The sequence below is a fragment of the Zootoca vivipara genome, chromosome 9 (assembly GCF_963506605.1).
Source record: "Zootoca vivipara chromosome 9, rZooViv1.1, whole genome shotgun sequence".
Lineage (NCBI taxonomy): Eukaryota > Metazoa > Chordata > Lepidosauria > Squamata > Lacertidae > Zootoca > Zootoca vivipara.
In genome coordinates, this window is record NC_083284.1 from 51,454,675 (window position 1) to 51,482,644 (window position 27,970).

A 27,970-nucleotide genomic window follows, 5' to 3' on the forward strand; every position below is an offset into this window, starting at 1 on the left:
AGTTCAGTTCTGGTACTACGCTGAGTTCAGAATCTTTTGCACCAGGCTCAGGTTGATGGATCTTGATATTAAAGGTGGAAGTGGGGGATACAAGTGGAGTAGATCCCTCGAGCCTGAATTCTGCCCACACCTGGCTTAAGGGATAGCCTAAGTGGGGGTGGCTGTCTAGTCAGCAAATGGAGCTTTCCATACACCTTCTAAATGTAGATAAATGCAAAGCCAGGAAGACTTATACGACCAGAATTGCTAGATTTCATGTAGACCTTTTAGTCTGGGCATCCCCAAACTGCGGCCCTCCAGATGTTTTGACCTACAACTCCCATGATCCCTAGCTAACAGGACCAGTGGTCAGGGATGATGGGAATTGTAGTCCAAACATCTGGAGGGTCGAAGTTTGGGGATGCCTGTTTTAGTCTTAAGCATGTGCTTGTATCACCTAGAGGCTGGTTAGGGATCTGGAGACGAATACCATGGAAAATATTCCTTCTTTCCCTCATTGGTAGTGCATGCCCCAGAACTAGAAGCTTACATAAGGTTTCTTTGTGCCGATAAACACGTGAAACTGGGTTTGATGCTTCAGAAATGCATATGTATAATCTTACCCCAGACAGCATTCTGTTAATGCTGCTATTCAAATGATGAATGAAAAAAAAGACTGGACACACTGACTGACATTGTATTGGGACCGGAGTAACAAGATCTGTTATACAAACAATACAAACAGAAGTAGTGCCAGTGCAGAGCTGCTCCACTGGAATGATGTTGCCAAACTGGCATTATTTCTTAACATACACTGCACTCTCGACCAGGACCCATTGTTTGGCAATGGCTGTATTCCTGCAACCTTGCACATGACATTATAAATATCAACAGCTCTGATTGGCGCAGCTCTGAAGTTAGACTTGAAATCTGAAACAAAATGACAATGAGGGATTTTAGATCAGTAGCGTACTTTGCGATGCTGCAAGCTAAATTAATATCACCTGAAATTTAACGTTTGCCTCACTTTTGCATGAGGTCCGAAAGCCTTTAGCAACACAAACAAAAGTTAGCAAGCATGATCCCCATTTAAATGTTCACTTTTCCCCATAGTACTCTCATGAAGGCTTACTATACAGTACCAGTTAGTCAGCCTCAATGCGAAGTTGCTTTCAGCCACTACTGCACAGTTATTAGTGCATGTTGTGAATCGGCCCTCTGTTCCAATATCAGAGGATCTGAGAGAACGCGAAAGAACCTCCTAACCTAATGACTGGATCTTGCTGACCGTGAGCAGGTGTGGGTATTTCCAAAAGTATTGTTTTTTAAGCAACGTTTTGTTGGTTTGGTTGGTATCTTGTATTCTGTGTTTGGTGTTGTCTTCTACCCACTGTTCTTTTGCCTTTAATCACATCCTTGGATCTTGACTTCAGGTTATGTTGCAGTTTACTTTACCCACTAGCAGAAGGATCCAATTTGGATGAATTTCACAGTAACAACTCTGCTGCAGACCTTGCCATCCTGGGTCAGTTTGGGACGGAATCCAGCTAAGGCTTATTTCTGCAAAGTAATTTTGACTGTATGTTTCATTTCTCCATATATGGCCATCGTGCCACATTAGCTCTGTTCGTATCCTTGATAACCTTAACATTTGCTTTTGAGATGTTTGCTCCATTATGTTTTACTTCCTTTTTCCACTCATAGATTGTCCAGGTATGGGGAACAGCTACAGCTCAGTTGTTAAGCATCTATTTTGCAGTTTCAATTCCGAGCATCACTAGGCTGCCCCTGGGAAGGCCTACTGCCTAAGACCCTGAAGAACTGCTGCCAGCCAGTATAGATAATAATATGATTAAGATTAAGAAGCCCTCACTTCCCTTCACCATGATTTAGGTAAAACAAATGACAATCAAGAGAATACAGTGGGTCCTAAAATATCTCTCTCAGATGTCAAAGGCCTAGGTAAAGAGTTGCATTTTCAGCTTTACAACAAGGTAAGGTTAAAGTAGGTAAAGAACCCCTGGATGGTTCAGTCCAGTCAAAGGTGACTATGGGGTTGCGCAGCGCTCATCTTGCTTTCAGGCCAAGGGAGCTGGCGTTTGTCCACAGACAGCTTTCTGAGTCATGTGACCAGCATGACTTAACCGCTTCTGGCACAACGGGATGCGAGGAAGAAGCCAGAGCGCACGGAAATGCCGTCTACCTTCCCACCACAGTGGTACATATTTATCTACTTGCACTGGCATGCTTTCAAACTGCTAGGTTGGCAGGAGCTGGGACAGAGTAATGGGAGTTAACCCCGTCGTGGGGATTCAAACTGTCGACCTTCCGATCAGCAAGCCCAAGAGGCTTGGTGGTTTAGACCACAGCACCATACACAGCTCTATGGGGATGGATTTCTTCTACCGGTTAGGTACTGCTGTAGGGAATGCCGCCTCTGAGCATAGCTGTCAAGTTTTCCCTTTTCTCGTGAGGAAGCCTATTCAGCATAAGGGAATTTCCCTTAAAAAAAGGGAGAACTTGACAGCTATGCCTCTGAGATCACCAAATCCAAACACTTGAGGGAAATGGAACTACCAATCTTAACAGAGAGAGTCTGTTGAGCTAGATCAGGCATCCCCAAACTTCGGCCCTCCAGATGTTTTGGACTACAGTTCCCTCCCATCTTCCCTGACCACTAGTCCTGTTAGCTAGGGATCATGGGAATTGTACGCCAAAACATCTGGAGGGCCGCAGTTTGGGGATGCCTGAGCTAGATGGACCAATGGTCTGATTCAATATAAGGCATTATGCTCCTGTGTAAGACACTGAGATAACATAGCAAGAAAATACACACACACCTCTGCATGTTTTTTTTACCATTTTGTGTTTGGATCCTACCTGATAAAGAACCAACTCAGTCCTCCCAATTATAATTATAGGATGTGGTTTTTCACAATGGATAAATCAAAGGCAGTTGGATATGTTGCTGGTGATTTAGCCTTTTTATACCAGTTGAGGAAATAATGAACCTTATCCACCCCATTCTGTGAGGAGGAGATGACTTTGGATGTAATTTGGACTGAATATGCTTAACAGACAAAGAATAGAGCATGAGAATTCATCTTAGCCTTGAATAATTTTGAATTGCTCTGGTTCTGGGAAATCAACAAGTACTGCTTGGAATACTTCTGTTGAGTTCAGTAGAAAGAACTTATTTCTCCAACAAACAGAAGCTGTTTTTTCAATGCTTTCACAAATAAAGATACTCCTCTGATAACAGACAAATAACATGAATAGTTAAAGTAAGGATTGGGTCAAGGCGAAATGTTTGAAAAATTGCTCCTTGTTTACTGTGAGTGGAGAGAGGATTTCTCCGTAAGGTTTGAATGACGGATTATTATTCTTTTAACACAATAAAAAGTACACAAAGCCTTGACTGTAGGTAGAGGGGTTCAAAATTTGCAACCCCAAGAACAAAAACAGTTCACGACAAGCCAGACTTTTGATAAACACAGGGGGGCACAGCTAAATGTTTCCTTCTGCCAACATTCCTCAAGAACATCCAATGTAGCTGATGAAATCTCATAATACTGGCAACCTCTCAACCCAGCACAATTATCATAGCTTTCAAAAGAAAATTTCCTTTAACTATAATATACTGGATATCCTTGAGTGGCGGCTTACACAGACCTACTTAACGGGTTTAATTTTAACTGTAATGTCTGTGTATTGTAATATTAAACAAAATAAATATTGCCCTATTTTGGAGGGTGGGGAAAGGAAATAATTTTACAGCAATGAGAACCTTCTGTGCCAACTTTTAAACCTTTCTATTCCACCAGGCCTTTGCAGGCAATAAAGAGTACAGCCCCCACAATGGTATATTGATGCTTGTTTTTAATTCTTTTGGTTTTTAACTTGCTTTTAACATTTTAGGATTTCATATTGTTTGTTCCAAACCACTGTGATATATTTTTATTTATAAATATTTTTATAAATAAATATTGCCTATGTTGCTCTGGCTCGTGACAGATTTAGGATTAGGATTTAAATAAGATTCCCTATCATGCAAGATTTACACTTTGTCATTCTGTGCTCTCAAAACAGAAAGAAATTTTATTAGTTGTGCTCCCTTATGTAGTTCATAATGGCCAGGACAATATATTTTAACAAAGTCACTGGAAATATGCTGGTAAGGCAAGTTAAATGCTATTTTACCAAGCAGCTTAAAACAAGGCATAGAAGTTGGAAGTAGAGTAATTATTGTTTCTGCTTCATTTACAGTGTCAGGAACCTTAGGCCCTAGTCTAGACATTGCTAAACTGCAACTCCCATTATCTTTGGCCATTGACCATGCTTGCTGAGGCTGATGGGAGTTGGAGTCCAACAACATCTGGAGGGCCCACAGGTTTTCCCACACTTGCTGTAGCAGAAAGGCTGAATCTGCACGATTAACTAGTGTCCACATATAGTGGTACCTCTAGTTACAAACTTAATTCATTCCGGGGGTCCTTTCTTAACCTGAAACTGTTCTTAACTAGAGGCGTGCTTTTGCTAATGGGGCCTCTTGCTGCTGCTGTGCCGCCGGCACATGATTTCTGTTCTCATCCTGTGCAAAGTTCTCAACTCGAGGTAACTCTTCCAGGTTAGCAGAGTTTGAAACCTGAAGCATTTGTAACTCGAGATACCACTGCACAATCAACATAGAGCACCAAAACTGCATCAGTTGCAAGCAAGGAAGAAATAGGGTGATTATTTACTTCTCCAGTTGACCTACCTGGCCCATATGCAAGGAAGAATCCTCTCATATCCATCAGCTCATTATCATAGCCATGCCATCCATTCTGCCAGGCATCTCTTTTCCCAGTTCCATTCTCCCAGAATGGAAGCTTTTCTTTGCTCTGCAGGGGAAAGAAATTATGTTCAACATGAATGTGTTACACATCTCAGCCTTCAGTCCTAAACATAGTTATTGAGCAGAAGTTCCACTGTGAAACTAATTAAACTTCCTTCCAAGTAAAGGTGATCATGCAGATGAATGGATTTAAAGAACAGAATCATTAAATTAAGTAATTGTATTTAATTGCTTTCACAAAAGGTCATACAGCACTACAAATACAGAACCTACACATTAAATGACTGAAGCACAATCTGTGCATGCCTACTCAAAAGTAAGTCCCATGTTCAGTGAAACATGCCCTAGATACGGTAAGTGTGCATGCTGTATAGAATTGCCATGCTAGTTTTAATTTTGCACTGCAATTTAGTCCTCCATAGACAAAGGGTTGGTAAAATAAAAAATATGAAGGGCATCCTAGATGAGAGCCCTGTGTAAATGGGTCTAACCGGTCATTTAGTTGATATAGATTAAATACCATTGCACAGTATTATGTTACCGTAACACAAACAGGTCAGTAGTGTTTCATGAAGTGACTGCCCTCATCTTTTCAAAGAGAAGGAAGAAAACTCAGACATCTTTCCAAGCTACAACCTTGCTTGCGTAAACAATTCAGGATGACCCGTCTATCAAGGAGGTATTTGTGAGTAAGCGTCAAGAAAATTTAAGAAAAGGGCTTGGTATCTCTTCCAGCTATCCCATGAACCCCCATACTATAGAGTTCTATTCTGTATTCTGCATCTTTTAAACCACAATTAAGCCATTTTTGGCTCCCACCAAACAAAACACTACCAGTAAGCCAATAACAAACTTTGATTATAACATATGGTTTGTTTGGAGAGATACAACCTATGAGCCCAGGTTTGGACATAATGCTAAGCCAAATACTGGAGCAGAAATGGGAAAGAGAAAAGTGGCCAAATTTTAGCACCAGCACACTGCACCTTCACCTTTAAACAATAAATTGGTTTATCACTTCAGCCACAACAGCTGCAGCAAGCAATGGTTTTGAGAAGAGCTGGCTTCGATCCTTCTTTTACAGGAATGTATGCTTCCTGTAAAACAGGTGGTGCTGTGGGTTAAAGCACAGAGCCTAGGACTTGCCAATCAGAAGGTCAGCGGTTCGAATCCCCGCGACGGGGTGAGCTCCCATTGCTCGGTCCCAGCTCCTGCCAACCTAGTGGTTCGAAAGCATGTCAAAGTGCAAGTAGATAAAGAGGTACCGCTCCGGCGGGAAGGTAAACGGCCTTTCCGTGCGCTGCTCTGGTTCTCCAGAAGCGGCTTTGTCATGCTGGCCACATGACCTGGAAGCTGTACGCCGGCTCCCTCGGCCAATAAAGTGAGATGAGTGCCGCAACCCCAGAGTCGGTCACGACTGGACCGACTGGACTGGACTGATCAGGGGTCCCTTTACCTTTATGCTTCTTTAACACACACCCCATTTTCCAATGTCATTCTGATAACTCTGGTCCTGTTTTTTTGTTTTGTTTTTGTTTTTGACTTCCACCTTAGCTGAACTACTGTGGTGACATATTGGTTTAATGAGAAAACCTATAATACATTTGAATGTATTATCCCATACATTCAATATGTTTGATTTTAAGTACTGAAAAGTTGCTGAGCTTTTGGACTTCATTCTCAACCACTGATTGGCATTTTCTTCATATGTGGACCTGAGCAGAGGGCACTTTTGATTTATTAGTTTTGATACGCTGCTAGATGAGCCATGTCATGCTGGCATAAGACTATTTTGCAAATTAGGTAAGACTTGGCAGGCCATAGGTTAATGCTAGCAAACGTGGTAGACGTTGTGCAGACCACTGACAGCTAGCTGTCTGGAAATGAATTAAACAGAGCAGTGGTGTAAAGGGGCCCTGGAGTTAGAAGGGGGAGCCAATTTTCCCCCTTTGCTCACTCTGAGTGCTGTCAGTAAAAATAGATAGAGAAAAGGAAACAGATTTAATTTGTCAGCTAGAATTGTTCAATTATCTAGTACATCTGCTGACTATTAAATACAGAGAAATGTATGGATACTCAAGGGGCTCCTGAGTTTTAAAAGGTTTTTATTTTTTTAATGACTACAGTGCTGACAGGCAAGGATTCTCATCAGAAATAGAAGCAGATAAAAATCAAAAGGGATTCCAGCATCAGTTTATTGTGTTACTAGCTCGAATTCACTGAAGCTATGAATTGGAAGGGCATCATTCTTTGGATCGAGCCATTGCTCACTCTTGTAGTTGTTGGCATCACTCATACAGGAAGGGGGATTCGAACACCCCATCACCAGAGGCAGTGGCAGATTTTATGCTGCAACTGTGTGTAGCAGAAATCATGCATCTCTCCACTGTATAAGCCTAAAATCCAACACAAGTGATAATGTGTCGTGCCAGTGACATTCAGGTTTTGCATATTTGTCACAGGCAGGACCCAAACCCAAGGTAACTGTACCTATATTTTGTACCTATACCTATACCTTTATGTATTAGTAAGGTCCAAAATGGTTGATAATCTGTTAAAGTAGGCACACACATCATCACATACTTTTACTAAAAAGATTTAAAATTTTACTTTCATTTTGCACACTATTGTTCCTCCTGTGAGCTGCAAAACTTCATTCAACTATACCATGTTTCCCACATCTGGAAAACTGTCCAGTTCTCCCTTTTTTAAAGGGAAATTCCCTTATGCTGAGTAGGCTTCCTCACAAGAAAAGGAAAAACTTGACAGCTATGGTCAGGTCCTCTGTCATGGGCCAGGAGTCAGCTTTGCCTGCTGAACAGCAGCCTGAAGGTGGAGAGACTCCACCTGCAGCTGATCAGCCTTCAATGACCCAGAAGAGGAGGCACTGATGAGAACCAGCTGGTGTCAGCTTTCTTAAGCAGAGCTTCCAAAGCAGTCAGGTGCTGGTAACAACACTTGCAGTTCCTGGCCCAAGCTTGCTGCTTCCTGCTTGTCTTGACTCGCTCATCATCAGATTCCCTGACCCCTGGACTGTCTGATCACACGGATTGCTGTTTGCCTGACCCTAGGACTGGTCCTGACTTTGGATGCTGACTCTCCTTCCAGGCAAGTACACCTCAGAGACTATTCTGGCTGGCTGGCCTCCCACTCCACTGAGCTCTGCACATAGCTGCTCAGCAACAAGACTCCGATGCCCTCTGCCCACCCCAAGAAATCTTCCACCACTATGTGCTATCCACAGTTTGAGGGTTACCCAAGAAATCAAAGTGAATTTAACCACTGGGCTATAATTTAGGACCAGATGTAGAATTAAAGACATTTTCTGAAGCCAATAAAATAATTAGACCTGTAGGAAGCTTAAAAATGAGATCTGATTGTATGCAAAATGGTGCAGATGACTAACATGACAAAGACATTTCTGACACCTGTGCTCTGCTTATGCCTTTTCAAAATGATGTGAGATGGAGCAGTTAAGAAGAAGAAAAACATGTTGAGTTGCTTAGACTTTTTCAACAATAACACCTTAAAAATATATCAAATATAATATTGAATAGGTTTGGCAGCCATTTTACAGTGCCTTTGATAGGAAGGAAATTAAAAATCAATTATTCACTATATAATAAGCCATTTTTGAAATTCTGTTCTGTTAATCATGAAAGTGGTTCAGGGACAACTGGTGTAGTGGAAGGATATTCTCAAAATCTAGAAACAATAAAAATTAAGAGCAGGAAGAGACATACTTACTCCGGAAGAACCTTAACAGTACTGTATCAGCAAAGTTTGTAACATTTAGAGAGAGAAAACATTTAATATAAAATGCTAACCCACCCTGAACTAGATATTGTGAAAATAATTTTAGAATATGTTTATATTGAAAAACAGCCTTTAAAATAATTCATACAAACTGTCAGTACAATCTAGGACCCAACAAGCGAAATAGAGCATATCAACCATGTATGGTGGCCCACAAGGGACTTATTAAACAAACCAAAAAAACCACTAGAGGACTTATGAAGCATCAGACAGGTCACTTATTCAAACTTGTATAGCCCTGACACAGATGATTTACCTCCACTATGAACCATCCTTCCTCAGCGACAAGTGTCAAAGGAGAGACAAATTTCCCTTCTTTATAATAAAATCGAGCAGGGATATCCTCTTTCTTGTAAACTGTCATATGTGGCACATTTTTCAGTTTATTGTATACCTGCAAAGAAAAAAGCTATGAAGCCTCAATTTACATCATAATTGCTGGCATGGATACATGGCCTTTTAAAAACAGCTATTATGGGAACACTGTGGGCTTACTAACTTGTGCAGAAAATCCCATGAAAAAATATTCCTTTTAAAATATTGAGCTTGGATATAATTAAAGGAGGGGAAATTGGACTTCTGCACCCCCATCTTGCTGAGAAGTAAATAATTTACAGTATTTGCATTCCTAGCTCACCCAGTCACAAAGCTAGGTAGTAATATTTTGAAACATATTAAGGTTGCAGTCCTGTGCACATTTACTTGGAAGTGCTGATTGGTGAACTTGGTTTCTCAAGTTCAAATTTTTCTTCAGTTCTCCACATTTCCACATCAATTTACTACTACAAAAATTATCCGTGAATTTTACCTAATACTGCACACATAATTTTGCAAATTCTATTTCCCTAATGTAATGCATTTTTGTATGTTATTTTCATGAATATATGCATTTTTGTGTGCACATTGTCATAGTGTATGCATTTTTGTACATGTTCCTTGGCCAAACTATGGCTTGGCTGGTGTCATTATGGCAGCAGAAGGCACAGGAAGGAGCCAAGTGGCCACTTTTTGTTCCATGCACAAGCCTTTATGCCATAGTTAAGCTCAACTGTAGTTTAAAGTGACATGTCGACCCCAGTTGATAAAATCTGACCTATTGATGAGAAGGTGATTCAGAGGTCAAGATGACGCATAAAGGATGGACCAATCTCTTAGGCCAGGCATCCCCAAACTTTGGCCCTCCAGAAGTTTTGGACTACAATTCCCATCATCCCTGACCACTGGTCCTGTTAGCTAGGGATCATGGGAGTTGTAGGCCAAAACATCTGGATGGTCGAGGTTGAGGAAGCCTTTAGGGCTACGATGCATGACTCTAGGATGCTAGTAGACAACGTGTAATTCTTCCTAGTCTAGATTATTTACCTTCAGTAGACCTCCAGGGGGTTATTGGGCTGTTTTTAGTTTGTTCTTTTGTTTGTTTTATTTATTTGATTGTGTATTTGGGGTTTTTATTTTGTGATTTTTATCTTGTGAACTGCCCTGAGACCTATGGGTATAGGGCGGTATACAAATTTAATAAATAAAATAAAATAATAATACAGTCATACCTTGGAAGTCGAACGGAATCGGTCCAACTTCCTAAACATTCGGAAACCAAAGTGTGGCTTCTGATTGGCTGCAGGAAGCTCCTTCAGCCAATCCGAAACTACGGAAGTGCCATCCGATGTTCGGCTTCCAAAAGAAAGTTTGAAAACCGGAACACTCACTTCTGGTTTTCGATCATTCAGGAGCTGGAACGTTCAAGGTATGACTGTAATAATAATAATAATAATAATAATAATAATAATAATAATAATGGACCAGGACCAGGTTCTTTCCTGTGAATGCACAAGTAGCGCCAGAGTATGGAGGCCAAGCAGCAGAACTGGGTGTTAAGCGGTACAGGAAAGCAGGGTAAAAAACCTGATTGGCACAAAGTGGGTAAAGGAAAAGAAAAGGTCCCTTGCCTCAGACTGCTTCTCCTTGGCTGGCCACAGGCTTACAACAGGACCTCGGTCCTTTACTTGTATAACATCGCTCATGTTGATACAATTTCTCAGCTCGATCACTTTTTCCATCCAGTAAATGTCAGTCATCCCATGATCCGAGAAAAGAATGACATTCAGGTCATTCTGCAGGCCCTTGTCCTGTCAAGATACCGTAGTAAAGACTGTGATTGCAGCTTGGAAAAAATACACAATGCACTTCCCATTTTCAGTTCGGTAAGCAGATTCACCATTCCTGCCATGCCATCACTGAGAAGAAAATGTGCTGTGGGGGAATAATCCCTTCACCATTCCAAGCTTAAAAGGGGCTGATATCAAATAATATTCTAGTCTTGATTCAGAGAAAATTGCACTTAAGTTGAAATAAATGGGTCTAGTTAGAGATGGAATATATACGCTATACACTGTGATGAGGATGCAACCATTGATTGCAAGGGCCCTTCCAGATGTGCTGTTTTTTTTGGGTGGGATTCAACTCCATACTGGCAAATTCAGGTTGCACGGTTAAAGTTGGTGTGACACTCTTGCACAGTCAACCCACTTCCCCAAAAAAGCTTGGGCTTTGGGGGATAAGGAAAGTGATGGAGAAATAGGATGAATTATTTGATGCAACATCATGCAGCCTCCCTTGCAAACAATTCAGAATTCAATAAATAGCCAACATTGTCTAGCCTCCCTGCAAACTTTCCACAAACAAATCAAGGTGCAGGTACAATAAACAGGTAATGTCTCTGCATGCCTGGCGCTCATTCTCAGTGCCAATGGCTGGAAGCGGTAGAGATTTACAATTTGATGTTCCAAATCATCATCAACATCAACATCATCATTTTAATGGCTAAAGGCCTGGGTAAAGAGGAATGTTTTTGCCTGGTGCCTAAAGACATGTAATGATGGTGCCAGGGAAGCCTCTCTGAGTGAATACTTCTGCGACTACATATTCCTACCAGAGCAGGGATCATTTGCCAGAGGGAGGCTGGTTTTGGTGGCTTCCCTGTGGCTGCACAATAAATATTCCTTCACAGGTAGCACAATGAGAAATTAACATCTGTTTCTGCTGTTAGTCACAACTAAGTTACTACCCTCTTGGTTTTCAGACTAACTTTCTCTGATTCTTTATAGTTTCTTTAAAATACAGAGTGGGTATTTTAAAAGAGGCCCCGTGGAACATGTGTACTCTGTATCCACGGGGCCTCTTTTAAAGGACTTTTAAATCTAGTAGGTGGACTAGCATAAAATGAGGAGTAGCAGGAACAACATCATAAAACCCTTTTGCTACTAGCACTCATTCTAACCTCTTGAGCAGTATTTTATATGTGTAGGTCTTGAAATATCGGAGTGCTGGTGGATTTAATGTTCAGATGGTTATTCCATGTGTAGGTTGCAAGCAACGCAAGGCTTTTAAAGATCAAGAGAATAACCTTGCAGTTATTGCAGAATCAATTAAATTTGCTTCCACCTTCCCACTCTTATGAGCAGGCAGGCTGCAGTTTTATCTTACTAGCTCATGCTTATTGTATGCTGTCATCTGGATGACGTGAATCAATCTGTTATGCGTGCGCATCTACTACATTTATTTCATAGCTACAAAATGTCAGTGGATGCCAAGAAAGTGTGTCTGAGCAGTCCTTGCCCACTGATTTTCTAGTTTAACATGGTAGATTTAATCATTCTTTGAGGGAACATGTTAATCTATGTACCAAGTCACCCCAATGTTCCACATCCAAGACTTCAGACAAGAGGCTTCTCCCAGCTCTGCTCAGTGCTCAAATGGCAAGGGAGAGGGCAAAGAGATTCTTCCCCCTTTCCATTTTATGATGGCTCCTTTAATGGCTAGTTGGAAAGCACAATTTGGCTTAAATGGGGTTGGGTGGCTGAGGAAGGGTTGGAGATGTTACAATTGAAGGTGCCTGATGCTGAGCCTGGAGACTCCGGTAATTTAAGGGCCCTCAAGACAGGCACTTAGTTGTCCCTTTTAACTTGGAAGAGGTGGAGCATACAAAACGACAATCCTCTCACTTTCTCGCTGAATTTATTGGTACTCCATGCATACATTGGCATTCTGACTTTGCTGTTGGGGTGGTGGGACCTCTGCTTATATGAGCCATAGGTATTTGTGACTCACATCTGGAACATGTACAATATGTGTTACCATTTCAAACAATGTGTAGATGTATATATAAGGTGTGATGAAACCTTTGATGAATAGTTACGAAGAATGTTTAACAAGGATAAGGAAAGGACTGTGGGGCAATTAACAGACCCTGTAGCTTCTAAGTAACACTAACCTTGATAAGCTTTGTCATATTGTGCAATACGTTATCCACTGCTTTTAAGGCATTATTCCTCTGAGTAGATGAGGGGCCATAGTGATGACCTTCTACATCAATCCGTTCATAATACACTGCTGCCATATCCGCTCTGCCGCTTCTAGAGTGGCAACACCACAAAAGAGTTAGGTGTAAAACAAGTATAGTATGCTACCATGTTGAAGCATCTTTCAGCATCAACACTAAGACTTGGATTTTTTCATGCTATGTGCAGACAGAGGAGGCGCAGGCCATGCTTTTTAATTCCTCTACATTCCTGAATTTGCTAATTTGCCTCTTCCTCCACCCCATTGCACCGTTGTTTCTTATATCGTAAGCCATTTTTTTACACCCTAAATGTTTTGTCCAAAAGACAGTTTATAGATATAGTCATCAAGTAAATAGGCTGCTCCAAGTGGAGCAGTTTCAGAACTAATGGTAAAGTTCACACAACCAGTTATTATGGTGTAATGCCAGTTTGTGTTGATGCTTTCAGTGGCTTTTAGCATGCCGAACTAATCTTCAGAATACTGTACATTGGGAAGACAGTTGTATAAATAGGTAGAAATCTTCCATCTGGAAAGTGCTACATTCATAACCATTATTGACTTCTTCCTCTTTCCTCATCTGTGTGTGTCTGTGTGGCAAATTTAACTGGAGATGAAAAGAAAGAGGGAGCTGAGGAAAATGTTATTGGTCTTTGCCATATTTTTTCCCCTTCATCCACCACCCCCTCCCTCCATTATCTCAATTAAGGGCCCTTTCTCCCATCTCCCATAATGCAGAAAACCAAAATGAATTACCTTTATTATCATATCATGCTGCTACTCTTATGGGGAGGAAGGTTTTACTCCTCAGATCAGAGAAATAAATAAAACATTTGATTACTTTACCTCAGAAGCTCAATAGCACTATCTACAGCATTGGAGAAATTGCCATCTGTTGGAACACTGTAATATGGTAGACAGTAAGTAGGTCGAATTCCAAGGATTTCAACTTCACACCCTAAAGCAAAGCGTTTAATTAGTTTAATTCAGCTTCCAAATTTTGAATTACGAATTTAAATAATGTCATCAATATTTAGATAGGGATGGATATATTGAAAGGGACTCTTAACTCTTAGACTAAGATATATAAGCCTGCACCAGTGAAGTTCTGCTTTTGCAGCAGGGCTTCATCTTTCTCTCCTCCCCCTGCACTCCCCTAAAATATCCAGGGCACCCCGTAAACATCCGCCTTGAAACCCAAAATCTGAAAATAAAAAATGTTGACCTTAGACATGAATTCTGTGTATCCCTGATATGTTCCCAAAAGAGAAGGGCTAATTTTGAACATTCAGAACTGGAATCTGAAGGATTTGCAGCCATTTTGGTTAATTGCTTGTTAGAATTAAACTATTTTAAAATTCAACCAATTTTTTTCAAATAAAAACTCTAATTTTATTCAAAAATCAGTTCTGTTTGTATAGGACTAATCAGTTACACTGCTCCATATTACAATAAACTAAGAACAGCAATAGTCTATATTTCAAGAATACTTTTACCAAATATTTTCCATTTAGATGTGCAAAACCTCTTTCTGGAACTGAAATGTTGAATCTCTTTCCCCACAGGATCTTATTAAAGCATTTTACACCAATTAACTTTCTGTCACCTCAAACCTTTCCCAGAAAAAATGCACTGTTTTGAGTCCTAGAAGCTTGTGGCAACTCCTAAAGGGGGGAGCATGAGCTCTGAACACAGGAGAATCATGTTTTAGTATTACCGTAATATTTATAGCTGCTCTGCTTAGCAACAAAAAACACAAGCAATTTAAGATTTTCATAACCCAGGCACCCTGAAATCATAGTTCTGTAATACGTATTTCCTCGAATAGTCCCAGGAGAGTCAAACAAGAGGAGAAATGAGGGGAAATGGTGGTGGCATTGGAGAAAACAAGTAATTTGGGAAGTCGTACACTGAGGAATGTCAGATGCTCTCTATATAAGTAACGAATCACATGCTTTCAAAATTTATGTATCATCTAGTGACTACTGTACTAGTTCTCAGTAGCTGCCCTAAGAGGCCAGGTGTTGATGGTCCTCATAGCATTTTCTGCTGCCTTAAGTAATTGTTTGTGTTCTTGGGTTTCTCTATTATTGTTCTTTTTCCACTTTCAGGTCCTATTTTATTTTTGCTGCGTTTTACTATGTCTGTCTGACCTATACAGAGCTTCATAAAGCACATTTTCCTAAACTTTGAAACCCACCTGAACATGGGCCTTATTTCTATGGCATTGTGTATTTCCTCCTTGCCAGCAGGTAGAAACAGTGAGCAAAAGCATGATTTTGTAAAGCATAGCTTGGGGGGCTCTAAGGTTGAAGACCAATTTTTCAAAATCATAGGACAGGTACACAGTCATTATTCTCCATTGAGGATGCACACATTTTTGTCCCACCATCACCATCTCCAATCAGGCAGGTTCTGGAGCTTCTGAAACTGTACAAAAATTTCCAAAACCAGTCAACAGAGGGGACGAGAGCCTACACAAAGGGCTATTCCCTTCGCTTAGAGTGGTACAACTAACTGCAAAGGCTTTTGTCCATCTGCAGTCTGTCTGATTCCTCTGCCTTTATCTCTTTTGGTATTTAGACACCCCAGTTTCACTATTTTGTATTATAGTATTATATTATAGTAGTAGTAGTAGTTACCGTATTATAGTAAGGTACTGTTTGAGCCTTTAAAAACTGATATTTCATTTCACTTTCTTATTATGTATGGTATCCTGCATCTTTATATGTTTGACACAGAGACTTGAACCTCTATCGTTTTCCAATTCTATATCTAAACATTGGTTTAGCAGTTGTATGCTGAATGTCATAACACAACTCTTTTAAAGGTTTCCAGATTGCTGCAAATGGTCTGGGAAATGTCTTGAGCAGAAGGAGAGGGGTAAAAGGAATGGAACTTGTGGTTTTGTACTTTAGATTTTTTAAATTCACTAGTGACATGGTCATTCGACTTTAGTTGAAGTAAACATGTCCATATTCTTATAAACAAACTGAGCAGCTGCATAGTCACTTCAAAATGTTATTTGACATGACCTTAAATCAAGTTTTGAAAAAGATGAGAGGATTGTAACATTTTATCAATAATAATCGGGAGCTCAAAAGCAGTCAATTTATTTGCATGGTTCTTTCCACAACAGTATCAGTGATCCACAAAAGTGTTGATGCGCAGATGTTAGTTATGTCATGTATTCTGAGATACCATGTGCTCTGAGGCATATAGTTCTTCAAGTTTAACAAATCTTCTGACTAGACTGTGTGACTTTAGACTGTAGGTGAGGGATTCCAGTGGTTCAGAACCATGTTGTACACCTGGCAGAATACAGTCTTCTTCCCAACTCCTGCTGTGATCATCCATGGTCCATTCTGGGCCAAGCACGGGCAAGGAAGTGTTCTGAGGTTGTAGCATTAGTTCCATGGCACTGTCATCTTTAAGAGCAAACGATAGTATTTTCTTGTGTACATTGCAAAGTCATGTACAGAGATGTTCTAACTGGCTCCACTGTAACTGTGGAGGAGTTCCCTTCCTCTTGAGACTAAACCATTTTTGAGCTTTTACCATTTTTAGATAGATTTTTATACCTTGTTTTGGGTGGCTTTCAAATACAGTACAGGAGATTTTAATTAAGCATTCTCTAGTATTTAAAATGTTAATGCTTATTTTGTCCTAATTGTTTTAATCAGGGAGTAATTAAAAATGTTGCTGCCTAACTTGGGGGTGTCTAACCATTGAAATAGACACATTAATTGAGTGCAATTTAACTTTTGAAGACAAAATCCTCCAGTAATTAATAGTTTCTACAGTTTTAAAACTTAGTTCGGAATCTGTTTTCTGATTATGAAATGATTCATGTTTTAAAATTCATCGAATGACTTTATGCTGTGTACAAGTATTTATTAAAAAAACTGTACAGGTTGACATTGTCAAATAATCATTTGGGAATTATCATAAGATGAGATTCCATTTGGATGGATTTGGAGAACATCTGACAGCAATAGCAATTTGTGTGCAAGGCTTAACGGGCTGTGATAGTTTAGCTGTTCATCAGGTTTCCTATTTAAGAAAGGAAGAATGGCTTGGCTTGTTTCTCTGCCTGTCAGAATCGAGGAAATGCCAACTTGTATTGTCATTATTATTATTATTATTATTGTATCTGTCTGTTGCTGAGACACTGCCCTTTCTGTTGAATGGTCTTATGCAGTATTGTATGAGGGGAGACGTGACTAAGTGCATATGTGGTAAGATGAGATTAATTGGCATAGAACATGAATGAGTAGGCCAGCTGCCTCGTTGGCATTCTCTGTGCACAAACACACAGAGTCCTGCACATATATCAAAGTGTGCACACACATAAGGAGCAACAGTAAACTATTCCCATTACAAAAGCAATATTAACGTGGGACTCCATTTGTAGAAATAAGGCATAATATCCAGTGGCTATATCTCAAGAGTTTTGTCAGTAGTTCTATATTCAGTGTTGTTGTTGTTTAGTCGTCTAGTTGTGTCCGACTCTTCGTGACCCCATGGACCAGAGCATGCCAGGCACTCCTGTCTTCCACTGCCTCCCGCAGTTTGGTCAGACTCATGTTGGTGGCTTTAGGAACACTGTCCAACCATCTTGTCCTCTGTCGTCCCCTTCTCCTTGTGCCCTCCATCTTTCCCAACATCAGCGTCTTTTCCAGGGAGTCTTCTCTTCTCATGAGGTGGCCAAAGTATTGGAGCCTCAGCTTCACGACCTGTCCTTCCAGTGAGCACTCAGGGCTGATTTCCTTAAGAATGGATAGGTTTGATCTTCTTGCAGTCCATATTCAGTGTTACCATCCTCCAAAGTGAAAGTGGTTTGTGGGTTCAGCAAAACCAGTGACTTACTAGGAAATACACCAGTATATCCTGGGGTGCCCATTAACCTCTGGGTTATAGATGCCAATCTTTAATGGAAAGGGGGAATTGTTGAACTTATATTTGCATGTTGGCATTCCAGATACAAAAGAGGAATGGCTTGATACATTGACAATGTTGATCAAAATACTGCTCTTATTGGAAAACGTATTAGAAAATATTCATTGAAATAAATATGCTTTTTACCTAATGAACAGAATTGATCGAATACTATTTTGGTGAGATTAATATCAAAGGTTTGCAGCTCAAATGTTAGGATCCATTTATATATGATAGAACATCTGTTGGTGACTGTAGATAAGTGCCAACATGGTTCTCAATGCAGCTACACTAAGCAACTGACATATGCAGGTCTTTTTTCAGGGGCAACTCACAGGAATTCAGCTCTGGCATCTCTCAGGTGGACGCCATTGCTATTCTGAGAGAACAAATGAGGTGTTAGTGGTGAGTTCTGGCACCTCCTTTTCTAGAAAAATAGCACATATGTATTTTCTGGATTAAACAATTTGCAAATTGCAGTCAGGGTGAAAATACTCCTGTGCAGCTTTCTCATATGACATCAAATACTCCACAGTATTGTTGCCCTGGTTGTGGTAGCACTAGCAGACCACTCCAATCCCTGCCCAGTTGTGCACGGGATTCCAGGTGTCTTGGTCCTCAACTAGGGTCAGACTTTTAGAGGACATCTGAAGGCAGCCCTGTTTAGGGAAGCTTTTAATGTTTAATAAATTATTGTATTTTAATACTTCTGTTGGAAGCCAACCAGAGTGGCTGGGGAAACCCAGCCAGATGAGCGGGTTATAAATAATAAATTATTATTATTATTATTATTATTATTATTATTATTAGGGTCTGTGCTCCTTTTCTCAGCTAACCCAAGCCTTGAGCCAAAGGCCCAAAATATTCTTGTGCCATCATACCCAGCTACCAGATTTTTAGAAGACATCTGAAGGCAGCCTTGTTTAGGGAGGCTTTTAATGTTTAATATATTATTTTATTTCATTTTTCTGTTGGAAGCCGCCCAGAGTGGCTGGGGAAACCCAGCCAGAAGGGCGGGGTATAAATAAATTATTATTATTATTATTATTATTATTATTATTATTATTATTATTATTTATTTATTTATTTATTTATTATCCTGGTAGGCTCAGGGCAGGTGGGAAGGGCAATTCCCCTGCATTGCCAATGGCCCTCAGTGGCCCTGTATTGTTTCTTAATGGCCCTAGCTAGGTCAGATTGTTGTCTGCATAGGCTAGCCCAAGAATAATCAAAATCCTACCATTTATTAATTTCTAGCTCCACCCCCACCAGCCTATAACAATATATAGATAGCTAAGAATAGGTGTTGCCATCCACTTAAAGACTTCTTCGTGTGCAGAGGTGTGTACCCAAAAAGGTGCTGTGAGTGTGTTCCTATCCCTACTTACTCTAGCTCTGTGAACTGAGCACTTTCTAAAAGGCTAAAATCCCCTGCTATCTGTGGGGGATGACCACTGACTTAGATGTCCTTAAAAGGGGAATTAGACAAATTCAAGGCTATCAATGGTTTTTAGTCTTTATGGCATGCAGTATACTACCTCCAGAATGAGAGGGACTTTGCCTCTGAGTGCCAGTTGCCATGAAATAACAGTTAGAGATGGTTGTGGGCCATTTGATGCGCACGTTCCCTTAGACTGACACTGAATGAAATAGGATACTGGTTTTGATGGGGTTTTGGACTAATCCAGAAGGGTTCTTGTCCCAGTCTATGCCAGAAGAGAAAGCAATGAGTGTGACGGTTTCAGTTCCTGTCTGCTTGACTTTCCTTGCTAAGAAGCTGGTTGGTGGTATTTAAGCTTTTCAAATAGAGCCTTCAGGTTGCTGTGCGTTATTGGGTCAGAGCCAGAGCGATCGATCTTAAGGTTGCATTTAGAGCAGTTAAAAAGTAGAACATGTAATGTTAGTCAGCAATTTTAAGAAGTGCAGAATTCAGCAACACTCACCAGGCCAATAGTACATGAAGACTTTCCTCTTTGCTTTCATCATAGTGACCCACAAGGGCTCTGATCCATTCCACCAAAGAGGCAGCAGGCTCTCCTGATTCACGCCGATATCAAAAGACACATTTGTACTTGCGTCCCACATGTAGTTCCCAGTCATTTGATGGACATCGCAGTGGCGACCTAGAAGGTGAGAGGATTGCTTTATAGCCTCACTTCTCAGCTACGTTTAGCAGTCATAACACCCCCATACCCATTTCAAGGCCCTGTGGAGGTAGAATAAAGTCTCACTTCTTTCTCTCTCTTAGACTTAGAGGGCACTAGATAAAGAATTGCTCCAGCTCAAATCTTGCAAATAAGTAATAAATGTAAAGATGCAGTTTTGAAGAAAAGTATATATTATTGTGCACCCCCAGAAGAGCTGCGGAACTCATGCTCCCTTTCTAGTATGGATGAATAAATTACTGGTAAAACGCCATCAAGTTCTATTGTCATAAACCACCTAGATTGGCATTTGATATAAGGCAAAATAGGGAGAGAAAAGTTGAAGTTGTATTGATTTAGTATGAAGAAGAAGATGCAAAGAGAAATTTCATTAGTTCCTCGCTTGCAGGTTTTGGGGCAGATGTACATGTCAATGTGCTCAAACGGAACAAGCTGTCAGTCTTGCCCCTCCCCTAATGATAAAGATGGGCTGCCTACCTTTAACTGTTTTTATTTTAAGGGTCACCTATGCAAGCACCTGTTCTCTACCGCTGCTTCTTGTTCAATGGAAACATTATAAGAATAACAGCAAACTTATTCAAGAAATGGGTGTGTGACATGCAGATTAATAATAATAATAATAATGGCACTGAACCCTATTTAGAAAAAGTAAATTGGATTGAAAGCCAATGCCAATGCTTTTCTTCCCATGTATGAGCAATCCTTTGACATTTAATACCTCAGATCTCTTGGCTGCTACAGAGCACCCATGGAAATGTATGGTAAGAAGAAGAAGAAGAAGAAGAAGAGTTTGGATTTGATATCCTGCTTTATCACTACCCGAAGGAGTCTCAAAGCGGCTAACAATCTCCTTTCCCCTCCTCCCCCACAACAGACACCCTGTGAGGTGGGTGGGGCTGAGAGACTTCAAAGAAGTGTGACTAGCCCAAGGTCACCCAGCAGCTGCATGTGGAGGAGCGGAGACGCGAACCCGGTTCCCCACATTACGAGTCTACCGCTCTTAACCACTACACCACATTGGTAAGTTATATTTAAAAATCATACCACAGAATAAAACTAGAATCAAAGCAGTAAAATGTAAATATAAAACCCAATTATGATTGGGGCAGGGGGAGTAGTAGCAGGCATCACATATTTCTCCCAAACATGATGGAACGGAACAGGAATGTTTTCAATAATTTTGTTCCATTTAACAAAGATATTACATCTACGTGGAGAAGTCATTACTCCATAAGCCTCACCTCTATCTCAACAAATTTATGTAAGTTGCAAAGCAGGGGTGATTCATCTGTTGTGGGGCTTTACATGTGGCATAGTGTTTGTTTCCTGATCATGTAAGCCTTTATAGGTAAGCCCTAACAGCTTTATAAATAAACACCAGCACTTTCTGCCAAGTTTGGATGCAATCTGGCAAATGCTGGAAAGGAAAGAAAGATTATATGCAAGGTTGGCCCAAGACAGCTTGCTGTCTGAAGTACTGCAGATGATCATAAACAAGTTGAGATGCACAGCATCAAAGACTTGTCAAATCATTTTCCCACCTAAGGCAAAAAATAAAATAAGAAATCCCATAAGTGCTTCTACCTGTCCCCAGAAGAAATATGCAAAATAAATAACTATTTTCTGCCCTTCAGGATACCAAAATCAACTGCCTGAGGTAGCTTCCTCATCCTTCCTAATGGTAGGGCTGAATCTGCCAGAAAGCAGTAATATCTGAACAGTTTTCAAGGCCAGTCCCATGTAATAGATTTGTCACCAGATAGCGAACAAATTATCATATTCTCTTCCCTGTCCTCCCCCACACACCAGTTTCTTTCATAATTAAGTATTAACTGGACTCTTTTTAGGTCGTAACAGATGTATTCTTGAAGATTTAGGTAGGCAAAACTTACTGCACAATGAATTGCTATGCAAAACATTGTAACAGTAATAACTGGCTGTTCATAACATCCCTTGCTGTATTTAACTACCCATTGTTGTGGCTCACTGTTTTTGTAGACACAGAGGAGGCATTGTAGCTGATTAAAACCGTATAATAACAATACTTGATAATTTTTTTCCTTTCCAGAGCATTTCACGTCCCTGTAAGATGGGTCACTATCATTATACTTATATTAAATGTGGTATTTCATTGTAGGTGATAATAAAAAATGTTTTAAACAAGCAAACACAGCTGGAGGGCTGAGATGAAAAGAATTTCCCTAAGCCTTCCCCGTCTCTCTATGAAAATTTTGCTTTCAGGAGTACCGGTACTTGTGCAGTTCATGGAAGTGATCACAGAAACTAGCTGTGTGATTTGTAGCATAGTAAGTACAGTAAGGACGCGGGTGGCGCTGTGGGTTAAACCACAGAGCCTAGGGCTTGCCGATCAGAAGGTCGGCGGTTCGAATCCCTGCAACAGGGTGAGCTCCCGTTGCTTGGTCCCAGCTCCTGCCAACCTAGCAGTTCGAAGCATGGAGTGCAAGTAAATAAATAGGTACCGCTACAGTGGGAAGGTAAATGGTGTTTCTGTGCACTGCTCTGGTTCGCCAGAAGCGGCTTTGTCATGCTGGCCACATGACCTGGAAGCTGTATGCCGGCTCCCTCGGCCAGTAAAGAGAGATGAGTGCCGCAACCCCAGAGTCGTCCGCGATTGGACCTAATGGTCAGGGGTCCCTTTACCTTTAAGTACAGTATGTTGAAATGAGTGGTGTCCTCACCACTCAGTTCTGGATTATCCCTTTTACTTTTTGGCATTTGTTATCATACTTTGTTATGTTCTATACGGGAAGAAGACCTCAAATATGTAGGAATCAGCTTGCTGCAGTTAATCTGACCTTCTGTCATCCGTTGACATGTCCTACAATTGACCAAAAATTTCACAACTTGAATTAAAACCAGGCACCCCCAAACTCAGCCTGTCAGATGTTTTGGGACTACAACTCCCATCATCCCTAGCTAACGGGACCAGTGGTCAGGGATGATGGGAATTGTAGTCCCAAAACAGCTGGAGGGCCAAGTTTGGGGGTGCCTGATCTAAACCATCAGGGGTGGGGGTGGGGAATCCTACTGTAGCATCCCATCACCACATTCTCTATCTAACTTCAGCGCCAACAGTCTCTCCTTGCACTTAGAAAAGTACTTTTTCACGCATCTTCCTGCTGCTGTAGCCTTCCTGATTACACTTCACTGCCTCTGACAAGCTTCAGATGGCAGGGAGTTCCCATCCTCTAGCATCAGTCAGCCCAGATGTAATGCAGCGTAGGTTAAAGAGCTATTGACCCCCTTACAGAAAACAGGGGAAAGTACTTCCATATTACTTTTTGTATAGCGCATTGGGTCTCTGGATGCTTGGCCCCCCCCTCAAAACTCTTCATTTGTTGTTCCCTTACTGGAGATGATAATCTTCTCTGGCAGTGCAGGTGGGGGGGATTTTTAACAGCAATGGACTGTAAAGGTAGAGAGCTGGAATAAAGAATTAAGAAATGTTTCTATATTTGCAAATTATGTTTGCACACCTGTGAATATTTATGATTCAGGAAACCTACATCCCTATTTGTTTGTTTACAGACTGCCCGATAACACAGTAGGCAACTTACTTTTTATTTGCTCTTGTTTTTATATTGTATTACAAGTGCAAGAAAAATGCACAGTAAATAGAATAAGCCTATGCTGATGTGATAACCCTTGATGGCTGGGGTTAATGAGAGCTGTAGTCCAAAGCAGCTAGAGTGCTTGAAAAAGGCTGAACTACACAATTTTAAAAACTAAACAGTAGATGAATACAACTCCATCGCATTAAACAAATTAAAAACACATAGCAGAAGAATAAAAATGCACAGAGCTAAAGCAGTACTTAACCACCACAAAAATTAACAGGTCTGGGACAGCAGGAGTCTTTGCCTGGCATTCACCGGAGTGTTTCACTAATGTGAACGGACTTGGGGCTATAATCACAACAAACATGTACCAGTCGTGGTTTTCCTGAAAGATCCTTCTTTGTACAGAATCCGGGTGGCTGACAATTAAGGCAAGAGTGTACCGTGCTCAGTTAAAATATATTAAAAGGATTGCCACTGTGCCAATTGAGTGTTTTCCTGCAATTGGGTGATAACCAACTCTGCAAAGCAGTGTGTCAAACTGTTTTAGACTATTTTCCAAAACTGAGCTCTGCTTTGACCTTGAGTAATTGTGTCGACCAAAGAATTGGCTCTTCTGGATAGAGTCCAGAGGGGACCTGCAACTAACTAGGAACACCAAAATTTCACCTTGGTACCCACTCCTGATAAAATAGCATTTTAGTGTTACTTATGCCTTTATTGAGCTACATTTCCAGACTTAGCTAGGTCACTCCCCCTCAACCTTTTCTACAAGCAATCTTTGTCTTCCTGTACCTGATAATTTTGGAACTTTCACCACTTTGGAACTAACCTAAGTTTTGTTGCCTGTGTTTCCTGAATGTTGCATGAAAAAGCACATGAATCTGACCTTGGAAAAGTTTGTAAGAAAACTGTTTTAACCTACCAAACATTTGGTCTTTTTCTGTGCTGGTGGAAGTGGGAAACTCTGGAAGAAACTTAGAGGGTGTCTTTTAAATGTCTAACAGCCTATATTTCCATGTTTTACTTTGCTGCATATTTTGTAATTTTTTTTAAAAAAAAACCTGCTGGGGTTCTTTCACCAAAGAGTACTTGCCCCAAACCTGGATCTTGGCATCCAGGAATTTATTTTTTGTACCTATTTTCCCTTGCCAACCAACAGCTATGTGGTGTGCCATCTTGCTGGAGCATTTACGGGAGCAACACCAGCACCAGTGCCCCCTTTGCAAGAATTATTTCTTGAAGAAATGCAGCCTAGGTGTGGTTATTGTGATTTTCCTGCCCAATCAAAATCCTCTAGTATGGTAAGTAGTGCACTGTGAGACCAATAGCCCTTGTTCTTCAAGTATGGCACAAGGAAGTTTACTGCATTTTTGTAGTGTGACTGTAATCAAATGAGTGTCTGTTGCTTCACTCTCACCTAGCAGCCACTCCTGTGTAGTGATGGGTTTGTTCCCAGGTCCTACTCCAGGAGTAACTTGATAAACCAGATGGGACTGGGTAGAAAAGAAGACCATTCCAATTGGCAATATGGAGCAAGGTGTGTAAGCAGTAAGCTGATGACACTCCGCTCTACTTCTCTACTCCTCAAATCTCTGAGGTGATAACAAGTCTCTTTGACCAATATCTGGAATTATTAAGGGGCTGGATAAAGGCCAGTCAACTGAAGATGAATCCTGGGAAGACAGAAACCCTGTGGGCAAGTTGCTCCCAAGTTGGGGAACTGGCAAGTTGCCTGTTTTGGATGAAGTTGCCCTCTCTCTGAAGGAGCAGGTATATAGTTTGAGAGTAGTCCTAGATCTATCACTGTCTCTGGAAGAACAAGTGTCCTCGGTGGCTATGAGTGCTTTCTTCCAGCTGCCCTACCTCCCAGCACCTTCTTCTCATCATTGCACGGCAGGGGTGATTGTCACTGGAAACTGCCTTATTCTGAGTCTGGTCCATTGGTCCATCTATCTCTGTTTTGTCTCTACACCAGGGGTAGGCAACCTAAGGCCTGTGGGCCGGATGTGGCCCAATCGTCTTCTCAATCCGGCCCACAGACAGTCCGGGAATCAGTGTGTTTTTACATGAGTAGAATGTGTCCTTTTATTTAAAATGCATTTCTGGGTTATTTGTGTGGCATAGGACTTCGTTCATTCCCCCCCCCCCCAAAAAAAATATAGTCTGACCCACCACATGGTCTGAGGGACGGTGGACCGGCCCACAGCTGAAAAAGGTTGCTGACCCCTGCTCTACACTGACTGGCAGCAGCTGTCCAGGGTTTCAGCCCTATCTGGAGATGCCAGGGATTGAAAGCAGATGTTCTACTGCTGAGCTTTGGACGCTTCTCAACATGCAGAGCAAGCCTATGCAGGTTACAGCCTTAGTTATCCAGGGGGTGCAGAGTGCTGTATGTATTTGGATAACACGTAAATTGTTGCAGATTCTCTCTTTAATTCAAGTGCAGTGCTTTGATCATACAAAACTTGTGCCTTGCTTTTTAAATTCCAGGAACCTTGCACAGTTTTTGGGCCAATTGCCCCTTGTTTATATTCTCTTTCTTTCTCACACATTCCTGCTGCATAACCGGAATGGGAAGCAAAGTGAATTTTGGAAGCACCGCAGAAATTCCAGTCCCCAATCTTCTGATTCTGAGGGAGTCCTGTGGAAGTGAATGGGGCTTCTTCGGGGTAAGACCTTTCAGTGGCTAGCCGGGTAAGTAGTTATCTGCTGATCATAGAGCTAATTGTAACGCAGGAAACAATGTACCTACCACAGCACAAGCACGAAGTCACAAATCATGACATTATGCCGGTTTTACAAGGGTTTTTATTATGCCAGGGTCACGTGTGGTTGATGCTGGCAGAAGTGCTCAGAATGGGAAATATTAGAAGTACTCTAGAGAAGCATATAAATTGCAGTTTATTTAGGATGAAAAGAAAGGTTTATTGCAAAATATGAAAACTTGGAGAACACTTTAGACGCTCTCCAAGTTTACATACCTGACATTATTTATTATATAAACCTGCTGTGGACGCATCTACATTCTCAACTGTGACAAGCAACAGACAAAAAGAGAAAGAAAATACAGTAACAACAACCCCGTCCTGTCCTGCCACAATATCTTCAGTTTTAGTTAGAATTGATGCAAATTTTGCTTAATATAGTGAAATGATCCATAAAATGATTAAATGTGTTTACACGCCCTCAAATAAATGAATGTCTGTTTTCAGTAATTGTTAAATTATATCTTAACCAGTTATTCAGATAACCAGTTACTCAGCACAATTTAATACTGTATTCCAGTGATGGAAGATGCACCAGCTGAGAATAGTATTCTGTATCCTAGAATCACACAGAGTGCAACAAGGACTGAGAGACTGTGGGGAAGAGGGGGGGCTCGTTTAATCTCACTGTAAACAAGTGGTACAGTGACATTAAAGTATTTCTATTTCTAATCGTTTAATTTCTTTTGCTAATGCCTGATATTCCCTGAGGGGAGAAGTTAAGTAGTTTACTACAGAGTCATCACAACTACAGTTAATAGTCAAAGTTTATTTTTATTTTATTTTTTTTTAAATCTGATCATACTGTTTGCTTTTCAGATGAGCCAACAAGGTCTAACTGTTTGACAAGATTATATTTGTGGGGGAAAGTATCTTTCTTGAGAATAAAGTGGAACAAAAACTTGAGAATTTTTTAATATATATATATATATATAGTTAAGACTGACCTGCAGTCATTCCAGTCATTCCTTTTAATCTTCAGCGAGGATGAATCCTCATTTAAAAATTTAGTCCGTATTCGTCCCCACAGTGTTACAAAAACTACTGACTTTCTGCAATATGCAACAATGAAGGCTGCCTGCTGTTAAGAGCCCTGTAGTGAGAACGTCAAAAGAATGTACTCACCAGTCATCAGGGTGTAATAGTTTGGATAGGAAAGACTGGGGAAGTCTGGTGTCAGGTAATCCACTTTCACCCCCCTGTTCACAATCTCTCTGAAGCCAGGCAAGGATTCCAGTGCTTCGTCGCTGATATAATCGTGGCGAAGCCCATCAATCAAGAACAGCAGGAGCTTTTTTCGGAGTGCAAGGGATGAGCTTGCCAGGGTGAGGACAAGCAGGAGAAAGGGGGCCATGTGCTTTGCCATGTTGCTGGGTGGAGAGGAGTCTTGGCAGAGCACTGTCAGCACCGCCTGTCCCTGTGCAATAACTATCAATGAGGCATCTGAAGCTGCTCTGAAGGGCTGGACCTCACACTGCTTGCTCTCATTTGGCTGGCTTGATTCCAGAGTTTAAAGGTACAGCAGCAGTAACTGGGATGGCCAGACTTTAA

The 27,970-nt window shown here is 41.0% G+C and overlaps 1 protein-coding gene across 1 annotated transcript; it reads right to left on the minus strand.

Annotated features, from left to right (window-relative positions):
- On the minus strand, positions 1-27,877 carry ENPP6 (ectonucleotide pyrophosphatase/phosphodiesterase 6). The gene is made up of 8 exons (XM_035111720.2): positions 27,545-27,877; positions 19,852-20,031; positions 13,817-13,928; positions 12,903-13,044; positions 10,579-10,758; positions 8,889-9,026; positions 4,739-4,862; positions 1-909 (listed from the first exon to the last, which is right to left on the minus strand). Exons 1-8 carry the CDS (start codon positions 27,783-27,785, stop codon positions 704-706), a joined length of 1,323 nt encoding a protein of 440 aa, XP_034967611.2. The 5' UTR covers positions 27,786-27,877; the 3' UTR covers positions 1-703.
- Positions 27,878-27,970: the final 93 nt, after the last annotated feature.